Consider the following 15,303-nt stretch of genomic DNA (forward strand, 5'->3'; position numbering starts at 1 on the left):
GTTCTAGGGGAGGGGTTGCGAAGTCCCAGATAACCAGAGTAAGGAGCTAGATTGAGCAGATGGCTCCAACAACTTGCATGAAAATCAAGTGTGAGTTAGCTGCTGCTGGACCCTGAGCACCAACAGGGCAGCTGCTGCTGGACCCTGAGCACCACCTAGGCAGCTCTCCCTAGTGGAGGCACATGTGACTCAGTTTCCCACCAGTGAAATGAAGCTTGCCTCCTGAGGAGTTCAGGAGGTAACCTAAATCACAAATTGTTTAAGGATGATAGCAGATATTAGAAAAAGGGAAAAATCTCTCCAAAACATGGAAAATGGTTTGATCTGCACACGTTGTTTTAATCCAGCCCCATCAGCTCCCTGCTTATGAGTGAGTCTGTGGGCATGAGACACACACTCCCTTGCCCACGGGTCTGACAGGTCAGAAGCAGCAACCACTGTACTTACGTTAATAACACCCTTCTCCTGCAGTCGGCCTGGTGTGTCGTGCAAGTCAGCAAACTGCACGGCTACCTGATGGTAAATGGGAATCAGGAATTCCTCCCTCTCCTTCAGCTTGTTCTCCAGCTCCTTCCGCTCAGTTGCACTGAGCTCTGGGGTGCCTGCAATTAAAGCAACCTGCCTTTCATACTCTGTGGTGACCAGGAATCTCTCTGCTCAGGAGCAGCCAGTCATGGGAAGTTCAAAATTGCCCCTCCTTCTGTGACCTGCTCTCCACTGTCTAGACCACCTCTCTGCTGAGTAACAGAAAGGACTCATCAAGATGCCAGTCCCATCTTTACCTTGCCACAGGAAGCCCGCATGTCCTCCTTTCCCTGTGGAGGTCACAACGATGGAAGCAGCCACGGGAGTCCCTGTCCTCAGGCCGCTCCCTGAGCAGGTGCAAACAACCACCTGGAGGCCAGTGTGTCTCATCATCTCACTGACTGACAGCCAGGCCCCTCCTTCACCAGCAAAGGACCTCATGCCCATGCCGTGACCAGCATTAGAGCTGCTGGACTATCAGAGTGTGGACTGTGGTGGGACAGCATCCCCTGTGCTTCTGAGCACAAACCACAGCTCTTCTCATGTCCATACCAGCACCCACACTACTTGATAAGGATCCAAATGACTTCTAAAGTTGCAAGCTGCTTTATTCCACAGCTTCTCTTCTCAGGTTTGGATGCTCTTAACCTGAAATTAGTAGAATCCAATCTAATCAGAGCCGGGTCTGGGTGTCTCATGCCAGCTCTGTGGGCTCCTGCCTGGGCTGCTAATGACAGAGCCGACCCCTGAACACAATGACAATGACAATGACATTCTAGTTCTTGGGTTAAAAGAGAAGGAAGAGGGAATAAGAGAAAGGCAGCCCACCAACCCCACCTGGGTCAACTGAGCTTCTGAAACACACAGTGCCCTCCTCACTCAGACCCGACACCTTGGAATTCCTTATACAAGGGCCCCTCCCCCATCAACAGTGCCCAGTAGAGGGGCTGCTCTGTTGTATTTTTATTCCTAATTACTCTCATAGTGGGACTGGCAATCAATACTGAAAATTTAGTTGCCTGCCTGGTAAGGAGGAGTAAGTCTAGCCGAAGGAGCAATAGGTGATAGCCCCTGGAGGTGAGGACAACCCGAAGTGCTTTGTCACCAAAGCTGACAAATAAATACATGGCCACAGGTGATAGGATGCAGAGGAGAAAGGTCTTTTTCTGTCTGGGAACAGGCCTTGCTATTTATGCCACTATGAATCATATGCCATAAATAGCCTTGGGCTGCTGAGTGAGCCGTAAGTATTATATACAAACACATGTTAATGGAACAGGGATGTAACTATAGTACCTAGTTTCATTTTTATGAGGTTTTTGGATGCCCAACTCTACCCTTTTATTTTTTTTTAAACCCATCACTACTTTAAAACTGTAAAGAACAGTGCTGGAGGCTATCTTTTCTTGGGCTCTCACACAGAGGACAATCACAGACTTGTCACTTTGGGTCCCTGACACCTCAGCAGCCTTCTTTCCAAACCAGGAAAACAGCATGATGGCACTGGGCCCCATGCTGTGGGCTGAGATGAAGGCCCATTCATTCTAACGTGGATCTGCTTGGAGAACTGATGAGCAGGGCCCGGCTGCTTTCTTCTGAGGCTAGACCGTCTCAGGTATAACACCCTTGACAGGGAAGCAAACATTTTTCCTCCTGCAGTAAAAGGAACCAAGACGCCTTGGAGAAACCGTTGATTCCAGGACTGGGGCAGGGAAAATATAAGATGAGCCTAGAACATATTGTCACAAAGAACAGGAAGCATGAAAAATGATTGGGACATGTTAAAAGGACACGGAAGCTATTCCGAACGTACTCCCACTGGCCAAATCTGGGACAATTTGAGTAGCAAATTTATCAAAAAAGATAATGTACTTATTATCAGACTGATCATATATGGAATCAAGTAAGAGCTTGTGATTCCATCCTGATATAAATGATTAAGTGGGAGTGAAGGGAAGGGAAAGCTCTCCCTTCTAGCAGAATTAACAGTTAATAGACATAGAGGAATGATGGGACTAGGAGATTACCATTGTACAACCACCACAGTAACTGATTTTACCAAGAATTATCAATGGATTCTAAAACCAGCAGGTGAAAGTTTGACGAGGAACAGGATATTTACATAGTCTCACAGTATCTCCTTACAAATACTTATTAATTACAGCGGAGAAAATGGTAATTTTACAGTGGATTAACCTAGTGAACAGAACCTTAAACAATAGGTGATAAAAGTTGCCAGTACCAAGAACAGGACACACTGTCACCATGTGCCTCCTGGTAAATGTCTGGAGGACACAATATCACTTCTGCAATATTCCTGCCCAAAACACACAGTCTGAGGCTAACCATGGGGAAATATGAGACAAACCCAAATTGAGGAACATGCTACAGAAAAGTGCCCTGTACTCTTAAAAAAAAATCCAGATCATGAAAGACAAGGAAAGGCCAAAGAATTCCAGATTCAAGTAGACTAAAAATACTTGGCAACAATTATAATGTGTGATATAATTTTAGATCAAAAAACCCCCCTAAAACTAGATAGGACGTTACTGGGACAATTGGCAGAATTTTAATATGAATCATGGATTAGACAGTAGTGTTGAATCATTGTTATAATTCCTGATTTTGATAAATGTATTGTGGTTATGTAAGGGAGCATGTGTTCTTAGAAACACACACTAAAGATTTATGGATAAAGGAGCATGATGTCTACAGATTATTCTCCAACGACTCAAAGGATATGTGTGTGCGCGCCCATCTGTGCACGCTCGCCTGTGTGTGTAGAGTGAGCGAGCACATGCATGTGAGCATGCAGAAATAAACGGTAAAGCAAAGGAGACAGGATGTTAACAATAGGTGAATCTGAAAACAAGGCATCAGAAATCCTTTGAACTATTTTTATAACTTTTCTGCAGAATTATATCAAATGGAAAGTTAAAAAAATATGCCTAACTAAAAAAGTTTTTCCTGGTGCCCCAATGCATACAAGCAGTAATCAAAGCTATAGTTTACTGGGTACTGGGCACTATTCTAAGTGCTTTATATCTATTACCTCATTTCATCCTTACAACAACCTTAGGAGTTTGGTATTCTTATTATCCTCATCATACAGGTGAGGAAACTGAGAATTTATGTACCTTCCCAAGGTCATAAAGCCAGAAAAGGGCAGAGCCAGGTCTCATGTGCAGCAGAATGGCTCCCATAGCTTTTGGACCCTATGCCATGTTGTCTCTACAGCTTACTTGCGGTAGAGGACATATGCTTTTGTGATAATGTCCCTTTGATTTCAGGCCGGTGAGGCTGAAGTTCCATCTTAGTCCCATTCCACAACCGAGACTAAGATGATGTCTCCAGAAATTCCCATTCTGTAGGTTAGACTTCAGATTTAAGGGTAGCTCCTCCTGTTATTGTAAAGATGGAGAACTAACACAACAGCCCTGCTGGGAGGGCGAAAGATGACAGGACTGTGGGCACAGATGAGTAGGGAGTTTCAGACCTTTATAACATTCTCCTGGGTAAACAACCAACACTGTGCTGGTATGCACATCTATGTTTATGTGCATCTTATAACAAATACCACTTCCTGATCATTTACTGTGTGCCAGGCACTGCACTCAATGCTTTCAGGATCACACAGCTCATAAGCCAGCATGCACAATTCAGACGTAGGTCTGATCAACTGTTACCACCGCTGCCAAGCTGAATACCTAAATATCACTGAGCGTTTTCCAAGTTGCTTCACACACACCATTTCTAGTCCTTATATCAACCCAACCTTAGAAAAAGGGTGTCTATTTTACAAATGAGAAAACCAAGGCTCTGAAACCCCAGTAAAGTGACTTGCCCAATGGCATCCAGCTCTTAAGCCACACAGGATTTGCACTTGCGGTTGGGTGTCGCTGAGGCATGTGTTCCTCACATTAAATGGTACTGAAGAGGAATCAGCTGGAGAGTTTGGTTGATTGGGTTAGAGAGCAGTTAAGAGCGCAGCTCAGCACTGGGTGCAGGGGGGAGGACTATGAGCTTAGGAGCAGAACATTCTGGGAACAAGGCCTTGACAGAGGAGAGGAGGCTGGCTCCTGGGCTAACAAAGGTCTTGTCCATCCAATCAAGCTATTCTAGACCTTTGAAAGGATAACAAAATAAACACCTGCAATGTTCTGCCTCCGAGACTAGGAAGATCACAGAGCATCCCCCAAAGGCGGCTCTGCTTGAGCCCTTCAGTAAAGCTTCCCATCCCATTCACGACCTACCTCAGGAAGCATCAAAGCAAGGGAAAGACACAGGTAGGGAATGTATGCATTTGAATCCTCACCTGAGGATATTTTTTCCATTGCTTTTCAGAGTAGAAGGACGAGAGAGAGACAGAGAGAAACACTGACATGAGAGAGACGCATTGATTGGTTGCCTCCTGCACGCACCCTGACGGGGGATCGTGCCTATAACCGAGGTACATGCAGTTGACCGGAATCGAACCCAAGACTGTTCAGTCTGCGGTGTGATGCTCTAACCATTGAGTCAAACTGACTAGGGTGGGAATGTATGTATTTTAAATGCACACGAGAAAGCTGAGGATTTGTGTGCTTTGTTTTAAGGGGGAGAAAACAGGTTTTCTAAGTTTTATTTTCTAAAAATAAAATGCTGCTGTTAAGCTAGTTAGACCCTTGTGCAGCACACCAAGGGCCCCGCTCTCCTTGTACAGCAAAGCAGCCAGCCCCGGTAATGATTTAGGGGAGATTAACAAATATGTCAATGTCTATTTTCTGCTTAATTTAAAAGCGGCGTCTATAAAGATTTTTGACTTCTGAACCCTGTTCTCCTGAAAGAAAGAAGGTAAGAATGAGGACGGGGTAAAGAGTGATTATCCCGTCATTGATCGCTTGTCAGGAGCATTCTTATTCGCTGGACTATTGTGAAAAGCTAAGCTCTCGATCAATCCTGTAAGCTCCCTGCACAATTAAATATCTTGGAATGGTTTTCTTTCTTTTCTCGCCAGATTGCAGGGCCTCGGGGTTTTTAGGGAAGCAAGTCGGTGTGTGTGAGTTTAAGAATATGCTGCAGAGAGGAAAGTCATTCTTTTCTAGAGCCCTACTTTAGGAAAAGGCTGAAATGAGAGAAGAGAGGTCGGTTACTCCCATCAAACTTCCTTCCCAAAATAAAAAGTCCCCTTGAAATCCTAAAAATCCAACTTCGTAATAATAAATTTTAATGTAAAGAGTTACACACAGAAGTCTGATCAAGTGAGAAGAGCTAACATTATTGAGATGTTACTATGTGCTAGTACTGTTTAAGTAGTTTTCATCTCATTTAATCTTCACAACTACCCTAAAAGATCACTATCTTATAGATGAAGAAACTGAGGCACAAAAAAGGGAGGTAGTATGCCTATGGCCACAAAGCTAGGAAATGGTGGAGCTGGGATTTGGGCTTAGGCAGCCTGGCGTCAGAGCCCGTGCTCTTTAAACGAAACAAGTTAAACTGACCCACGAGTGTCCATCGGGCAGCAGCCTGTCAGGTGTTCCCAGGGCCAATGTAATGAAAAGCCACATCTCTCCTCCATGGGGTCAGAAGTGAAAAAAAGCTTCTGAGGAGAAAGCTGATTTCTGCAGTAGGAGGTGTTTTTACCGGGCCACGACACTGGGGGAACTGAGGGGGGGCAGCCTTACCCTGTGGATGAGCTGGCCACATCCTATGCAGGAGGACTTGGTGGGAGGGGGGAGACCTTCAAAGCTTAGAATAAAAATCAGGCGTAGGCTAAAAAATTCTCTGCTCAGCCAAAGGCACTAGATAACCTTGCAGAAATCCCTTTCCCTTTCTGAGCTCGCTTTCTCATTTATGTAACAATGCTAATCTGGCAAACAAGAAAAATGTTTTGTAAAAGAATGTGATATTAAAGTGTTTTTAATTTTTTTTTAGTTATACTAAGAAGCCTTATGTAAATTAAAACCCAATTTTAACTTTTATGGGCCCTTCTTCCTTCTCTTAAGAAAGCAATTCGCTTTGATTGGTTAAATACTTACAAAGCTAGGAAAAGAACTAGACCACCCTCCCTACTAAGCTCCAGAATATCTCAGATAGAGGAACACACACCTCAACCTTAAGACTGAAATATTAGCATAAAAAAGACTGGAGTCTTATTAAGATTCAGAAGCACAAACCTAAGTAGCTGTTTAAAAGATCTATGTAATCATATTTTCTATGTTGAAAGAAATTTCTCTATAAAGATAGTTAAGATACAGTGAGGGGAAAAAACCCTGCAAAACTATTTCCGTATCCATAACAGGTGTGCCTTTTCTACACAAAAGCATTCTTGAAAAACTGCGTAAATCAGATCCTGTTTTAAATGCCTTCAGGGAGCTATTTAGAAGGAACCCTGCAGTGAATCCTTTGGTAAAGCAAATAATCCTTTTGTAATAGGAATAATTTCTCCCAATGTATCTAGTTTTTAAAAAAATCCCATTTTCATATATCTGCTTTTCTTCAAAGGGGGCCATACCTATCTAAAGACAACTTCATTTGCATATTGATTTTAACAGCAATCCTCTCAAGGGATGTTTAACCCTAAAGTTCCTTGCAATGGTGTTAGTGCTCTGTTGCTCATATTTTTAAAAAGTCATAATAGTAAACCCAGAGATTTCCAAATAGGAATAAAAATTATATTACTTCCCCTGCAGCCCTGCACCCTATACCCCCATGCAAACATCCCCCACAAAAGAATCAGGAAATGGCACAGAATTCTCTGAATTCTAGTGGCAAAACTGTGAAGTCTTTACTCTCCTTTCCCCAGGTTGCTCTCCCTGAGCTGGGCAGGCGTAGGAACAGGGATCTGGGTCAGCTGGGGCCAAGTGGGGAACACGGTGTCTCAGACAGGTCCTGGTGACAGCCTCCAGGCAGGCAGGACTTAGGTCAGTCTAAGAAATGCCTGCCAGGTCCCTCTGGCTGGATCGAATTGTGAAACTGCTTCCTGGGAAGAGGCAAGTTGGGCTGCTTTTATAAATATACTCAGATTAACGGATCAGGCCAAAATGAACCCTTCCCTTCTCCTCCTAGAAAACACTGTCACTATTGCACTAAACTTCATCAGACCAAAGAGCTTCTGAATCAGTGGGATGAGGCAGGTTTTAAGCTGCTGCTCATTTAAGGGAGGAGGCTCAATTCCATAATTTCTCCCTTCATGAAAGCAAACCTTAGGTTCTTTCTTATCGGCCTGCCTACCACAGACTGGTTGGGTGGCCACCGTCTTAGTGAGGAAGCTCCATGTACAACAGGTGATAGACAGGGCCAGAGGCTACTTCCTAGGCACACATATTGGAACTGCATTCTGTCCTAGTCTCATCTTTCCAGTAAGGATGCTGCTTTCTGCCTCAAACAAGCAACTTTGGCTTTTTCAGCTTACAACATATTGAAGATGGACACAAGAGATGGAAACACACTCAGCTCAGGTACACAGATCACCTCTGCTAGAAAAACAGCTCAGTCCCTACGTCCCCTTAACCCCAGGAAGGGGTTATTTCCTTTTCTTCCTGTCATCCTGGCTGCCAAAGAGAAGGCTTGGGAGGAGGGCAGTCCTGAAGATTTTTACAGACAATCTATCCACTCCCACAGCCACCACATTCCATCTGCACCTGGGTGCCTTGGACCAGGGGTGTTAGGTGCTGGGAGGCCAGGCAAGGACCAGCAGCAGAGCTCTGCCAGTGCTGCCTCTGCCCGTTGTCAGACCAGCACTCCCAGGGCACGCTCCGTGGGGGCGCAGCCAAGGTGCCGCATGGCAGGCTGCCCCGCTGCCTGGGAACAGGGCCACCCTGGGGATGTGTGCCTGGAGCAGAATAAAGTTCCACTGAGCAGCTCCTCTGCCTGGTGCTCTTTGTACTGAGGGAGAGGGAGAGTGGAGAACTTACAACTGCTTCACACTTGAGCGGGACAGTTCTCCCTCTGTCTAAATTGATTTGTCATTTCCTTCTGCACACAATAGGAGGGCGAGGATCCAGGGGAGGACCTCAGGTCACAGCACTCAGGAGGCCAGGCTAGGAAGGCCGTCCCGCTCCATCGCCACGCTCCCTGCCTCTGTTTCTGTGAGGAGGTAGGGAGTCAGAGAGACACAAAGAGGCCTTGAAGGGCTCAGGCTCTATTTCCAGAGGAAGAATTTAATTTCCCTAAGGCAACCAGAAAGGTAGGACATTAATCCTCCCCACACTGACTAACCAAGCCCCAGTCCTGAGAACACAGGGGCAGAACCAGTCCAGCAATGAAAGACTTTGGTATTTGGGCTGACATCATATTTCTTCCTGGGGTAATTCTTCCCTTTACTTCTATCAGGAATCAATGTGTGTAGCGTTTTCATACTCAGTGTTACAATCACAAAACTGCAAACTGGGAATCCACCACCTTCCTACCTAAACTAAGTGTGTAAAATGACAAAAGGTCACTTTTAAAAAATAAAAGTTCTGAAAGAGATGAAGTTAGCTGTTCAGAAATTAAACGTCACTCACTGTCCTTTGAGAATAGTAGTTATGTTTTTTAACAGTAAATCGGTGGTCATGTGTGTCTAGGTGATCTGACGCGTGCTCTTTAATGCAGAGGCCAAATGGAGAGGAGATTGGGAACACAGGTAACACCAACTCCTACAGGCTTCTCCTAAATCTGCCTTTTCTCAGTGGAATTGGCTTTAGATCACAAAGGGAAAGGCTTCTTGTTTAATTTTGATCAGGCTCAGTACTCAGCTGAGGTAGAATCTGAGGAAATCCTGAGAAAAGCAGAACACAGGGAACCAGAATGTCACTGTGGGCTCCAATGTACATTTACTTTGTATTTTGGATGATTCATTTAACTCTTTTTCTCCCCTCAATCTCCCAATCTGGAAAATGAGGTCCCTTTCACCCACTTTGTGAGAAAGCATTTGGCAGTCTTTGGTTCCAGGCACAGAGAAAGGTTAGCCCAAAGCCAATGCGAGCCCCAAAGGAACTGTTCACAGCATGTCCCATTACATTCCTGCTGATTTGTGTCACAAATACTCCTGGGTCTATCTGGTCTCCCTGAAAGACCGCAAACGCCTGAGAGACAAGACCACTTCTGTCTCTTTACTTCCTTTCCTCTACTACTCACTCCAAAGTGAACCCCAGCCACAGAGAGTACACCCAGTACCAAGCACGGCCATTTGCTTCATCTAACGATTACGATGGACTGGAAATGATGCCATCCCCATGTTTGAAAAATGCTTCGCAGATTGAAAACTAATGCACACTCATCTGACCCTCACATTTGCTACATGGGGGTCTTATCCCCACTTTCTAGATGAAGAAACTGATGTTCAGAGAAGGTAAACAATTTACCTGCAGGCAACATAACCAAGACTTGTACCTAGTTGTTTTTATTCCACATCCCAAGCTGCCTCGGGCCAGAGCCTGCTTCACATTTAGCAGACTAAGGATTCTTTCTCTACTGCCATTTTGGTCAAGGTTAAGTAAATATGGTTTTCTTCAATGCGGACAGTAAATTGATAATGAGATGATTTGTAACAAATGATTAAACGGCCATCACTTGGGAATCTCCTCCCTCTTCCCGTCCTATGTTTCAAAAGTGAAAAGGTGCTGGGTGAAGGTGGGAGCGATATCCCTCTCCTTCAAGAGGGAGACGCTTTAGCCCCACACCCCTCACCACCCAGCCGTTCTGCAAACAGATGTCAGAGCGGATCCCTCTTCCTACCACCCAGTTACTCTGAAGGGATGATAACAGCTACTGGGGGGTTAAAAAGAGGCGGTGAACCCCCAGTTAATGAGCAGGAATTCAGCAGGCAGTGTAAGATAAATGGAGCTCTCTCTGCTTCTGCTAGAGTCAGCATGAACTGCGGCCCTGCGGCTTGTTTGTGGCAAATGGAGTGCACGAAATATCAAAGGGCAGTGATCCAGAAGAAGACCGACTTTGACAAATTTTAAATTGGCCAGAAAGAAAACCAGCAAAAAAGAAAAAAAGAAAAAGAGAGAAAATTATGCAATTTGCTGTGTCCTGCAATTGTGGCATTGCTGCCTTTGTAGAGAATTAGTGGTACAAACAGCAGCAACGATCGCAGGATGCTGGGAGCAATTATGCGCCATCTGAGTGAGATGCTTATCGGGGGCTGAAGCTTTTAGAGCTTTCTCTGTGTACAGTTGTGAGGAACTTGCTCTTGAGCTGCAGTTACTTTAATTAAAGTGTATGGGGTTGGTCAGAAGTAATTATCCTGTTTGGAGAAGAAAGAGGAAAAATACCCACCTCAACAACTCTGGGTGGCAATAGATTTTAGAGACAACTTTGCCAATTTCTTGTTGTATGTGTGTATTTCCCACAAAAGGGTCAGGCTGTGGTGGGTTAGTTACTGGTGGTTGTTGCCTGATGGCAAACAATGGGACACACACAGGGTTTACTATAACCCAAGTCACTGGGTATGGCAAGCAACGTGGCTCAAGGCTGCGAACACCAGGATGTGCAGGCTCTAGGGTGGGAACAAACGCTCAGAAGTTTCTGTGTCTCTACACGGTGAGGATATAAAGAGTCTGCAAACGGTACTTCATTAATTAAACTGCTATTTGGAACATAAATGAGCTAGCATCTCTCTTTTTTACACCTTCCATTCACTGCATTTCACTACCTTTTAAAGACAATCTCTCTACTTCTCTGAAAACAAAACAAACCAACAAACAAAAGAAGCTCAAGCAATTATCTTTACTAACACAGCAAGAGGCTCAACGGGGGACCCGGGCAGAAAATCAGTGTTTTAAAAGAATCTGAAACACATTCAGACTCTGAACTCAACACAGGGCTCCCACGGTATAGTCCTATGTTCAAATCGCAAGCACCTTCCAAGAGCTCCAAAAACAAATGAGCAACAGAGCCCTGGCTGGAAGCATGAAGCGCAAACGTGCCCAGGGCTGCTGCTGCCACAGCCTCTCTTCGGAAGCACATGGTGCACAATCTTTATTTTAATTTTTCTAGCCCAGATTGGCCCCAGAACACAGCCTTGGTAGGTTTCCAGCTTTCCTATCCCATGACACTGACTCTCACATCCCTCAGAAATGAGGTGGGTTTGTCCAAAGAGACTAGTGGGAACACGACATTTAAGTCTAGCATATTCTCTGACTGATAAGCCTGCCCCAATAGCAACTTCTAGCTAATTATCCTTTACAAGGATATCCACAAACCTAGAAAGATGGGCTAATTTGAACTATAAGGATCAGAAGAAAAATTGGGTGACTTTTGCTTTTTTAGGGCCCACTTTCCCTCCTATTACACACACTATTTCATTCTACCAGGGTTCTTACCATATAGAGGACAGTAAATAAAGATTATCATGAATTTGATCAAATGCTTCAGTGCCTCCTCCCCTGGCCTAGAATGCACTCATTACAAATCAGCTGAATGGCTCATTGATTTGCAGAAGCACAAGCAGACATACCCAATCGCTCAGCCAAGTGGATGTAGACGGGGTCCACCCGACGCATGGTTTTCACCAGATCCTTTTTGCGGAATTTGATTTCTACTGTCCCTTCTGGCTCCAGAATTGATGCCCTGGATAAAACGGAAAGAAAAGAAAACATAACAAAACAGAAATAGAGGCACTTTAAAGGAAGGAGACAACAGAATGAGGCCAGTTACAATTTGTGGACCAGGAAATAGCTTCATTATGGTTTTGCCCACCCATGGTTCACAGAAGTAATCCCAGGGAGAGAAGCAGGCACCAGAGAAGTATCTCACTGAGGTATGAGAAAGGCCTGGAAAAAGGCAATTAAAATAATTCTCATTACCACACCAGTCTACTTCCATCTCAAAGGGCGAAGAATACAGATTCCACCACCTACAGCTGGTAAGGGTAACAGGCATCCCATTATTTTCCACTGGCAGGGGACAACTTCCAGCACTTAGGCCGTACCATGAGGGGTTGATGCTGAACAGTCCTACACTCAGATGCTAGTCTGCTGGCAGCACTCAGACACACGAGGCCAGGTCAAGCAGCAGAAAAATGTTCTACCTACTGCTATGGAAACAACATAGTGAAAGGTCTCAGGTTACATCTAACAATGTTCTATTACCAGGAACTTATCCTAAACACCTTGCTTTTTTCTTAACTTTTACAATGAAAAACAATTAGAGCTCAGGCTTACTATGTGCAAGGCACTGTTCTAATTGCTGACATAAAAATGTTCATGACAATCCTGTGCCCAGTCTATATCCACTGTGAGGTCAGGTACCATTATCCCCATCTTACAGATAAGGAAACTAAGGTACGGCAAGTTAAGAGACTTGCACAAGTCGAACAAGTGACAGAGGTGGATTTAAAACCACTGTCTCGTTCCAAACTCTGTAGAGGAATTGTCTTTGATCTGGTATCATAGCAGAGGCTAGGTTAGAATTTAAAAATAATAAATTCCTAAGCACAGAACGTAACCCTAATGATCTGCCAATAAAGCTACTGAACTCTCCTAAGCAGATTTGAAGTAGAAGGCTGACATTTTGGGGAAAAGAGAGATACAAGTGTTCTAATAAAATGACTGGATATAGAAATAGACATGGATGATGTCAAGGAAATACGATGTGCAGCTTACCTACTTTGGAAAGGGTTGAAAACAGATTATGAAAGGAAGTTGGACTGGATCCTTTTTACTTAAGGATTTTCAGGTATCACCTTCCAACAGAAACCTGGAATCTTCTCTTGAAGTTTTTTGGGCGCTGTAAACACTGTGTTTTCCAAGCCTCCTGGAATGCCAGAGTGAGACCCTGGACTCTGATGGAGAAGCTCTGGTTTGGAATCACAGAATATGGGTGCCATGGTGGACCTCAAAGACCACTCAGCATGTTCTACAGACAAGGAGAAGCAGCCTGGGGAGAGTAAGGACTGCTCCTAGTTCCTCACTAGTCAGAAGCAGAGCTGGGTAAGGCCTGAGAACTTCAGACTAACAATTTGGTCCTTCTGCTCTGACTCGCTTTAAGCTCCCTCTGTCACATACTTGAGGGAGATAGTGAACAGGCACATCTGAACAACAAAGAGGAAGAGAGGCTCTGAGTTTGGGGGTGCCTCACTGAGAGAACCTTACTCTAGCCTGGTTCTTCTGCCAGCTGACAGTTATTTGGAAAGTCCATTTTTCTGACCTTGGAGTGATCTGGGAAAGGACAGGCAAATAACGTTCCTCTGATTATGTGCTCCAGGAGGAAACCAAGAGCTAGAGGATGCCTGGAGGCAGTGAGGGAGGAGCGCTACCTGCTTTCTCGGTCAGCATATATCTCCATGTGCCGGGGGTTGATGGTGGGGTCAATCACGACCCAGGAGCCACCCCGGAGCTCCGCCTGGGGAGGAATGTAAATCATCACAGGCTGAGAGCACTCCCGTAAGCCATCCACGATGTAGGCACCAAATTTCAGCACTTGGTCGTACATATCTGTGGAGAATGAGACAGATTAGAAATCAAGAAACAATGCTTCCAAACACTGTTCACATCATCGCACACATGGGAAATCATATTTATATGGCACACTGAGCCTCCACGAGGTAGCCAGAGGTGACAGGCCTGAGGGTTTAGCCACCCTAGGTCCTGTTTGGCCACCCTGAAGACTAGAGGGATTGGCAGCTCTACCTGTATTCAAGACTCAGGGAATCTTCAAAAGCACAGAGAAGTGCACGGTCTTTCACAAGATTCAGTGTGTAGGCCCTATGGATGGCATATCCATTTTACATGCTCCTTGAATTTCTGTACTCAGGTCTCACCACATTAATTCACACTTGCTCTACAAATGTTGAGTATTTTTCATGTCAATATGTGATCTCTCTCACTACATTTTTTGAAGGAAGGAACTATTCAAGCTCTTTTCAGTTTTTCTCATGATACTTAGCATATGATAAGCTCTTAATATGTGCAGTTAATGGAAAAGACACTTCAAACACTGCATCTTTCACCTGAGTATCCCCAGCATCCTGTCCAGTGCCTGGGACATAGTTAGTGCTCACCAAGTGTCTGCTGGATGAACGAGCACATACACACTTTGGAAAGAACACAGTGAGAGAGAAAAACAAATTCTTTAAAGGCTGCATTTTTTATCAGAGTTTCAGTGAGAGAAAAAATTTTAAATGCATATGTCTTTATTGGAAATGTCTCAGAGACACATAAAGAGGAACCACCTCTTCGTTTTGCTAAAGAGTCCACTTTGTAATGTCCCCAAGGTCAGGAGTAGCCTGAAGAAAAGAGACCCCTGGTCCATAAATAAAGTGAGTCCTTGGAAAGCAGGATCAGTTATTTATTTCCCAATAATTTATGGACTTCTTCCCATTTCCTAGCTCACTGAAGTCTAAATAGTGCTAAAGCTTGAGGTTTATGATTCCAGATGTTTAATGAGTACTTCAGTGGAACCACAATGGATCCTTTTTAAACACCAAATAACAGGTTCAACGGAGTTCAAACTTTCCTATCAAGGAGAGGATCTCAATTTGGAATAAATCAATTCTGGAAATCCAAAGCAAAGGCACATTTTTCAGGAAGTGAAGAGCAAATCAAATAGAAATTGCTTTCATTGTGGTAACTGGCAAATTAAACCGCCACTGTCTCCAAAGTAAAAATGACTCTATCTACAAACCCTCAGTGAGCAGAGTTCATTGCAAGGCACATGCCTTTTCCACTGCCCCAACCTGACTGGTCTGTGAAGACTTCAGAAATTCCCAAACTCCAGAAGTTGCCTCAGAAAAAACTCCCTACTCTATGAGGAATGTGTATGATCATATACTCTGTATGTGTGATCAGAGCAAAGACATTTATTCCT

At 44.4% G+C, this 15,303-nt stretch overlaps 1 protein-coding gene across 12 annotated transcripts in view; it reads right to left on the reverse strand.

Moving 5' to 3' along the window:
- The window catches only part of ACACA (acetyl-CoA carboxylase alpha), a 219,896-nt gene that overhangs the window by 11,308 nt on the left and 193,285 nt on the right, over window positions 1-15,303 (reverse strand). For all 12 annotated transcript variants that reach the window (XM_081161538.1, XM_081161546.1, XM_081161544.1 and 9 more), the window contains 3 exons: window positions 13,754-13,931; window positions 11,954-12,066; window positions 448-602 (listed from right to left, as the gene is read on the reverse strand). In XM_081161538.1, coding sequence (XP_081017664.1) covers window positions 448-602; window positions 11,954-12,066; window positions 13,754-13,931 — 446 coding nt within the window. The remainder of the gene's footprint in view (window positions 1-447; window positions 603-11,953; window positions 12,067-13,753; window positions 13,932-15,303) is intronic.

Source organism: Miniopterus schreibersii, assembly GCF_964146895.1.
Source record: "Miniopterus schreibersii genome assembly, chromosome: 16".
NCBI lineage: Eukaryota > Metazoa > Chordata > Mammalia > Chiroptera > Miniopteridae > Miniopterus > Miniopterus schreibersii.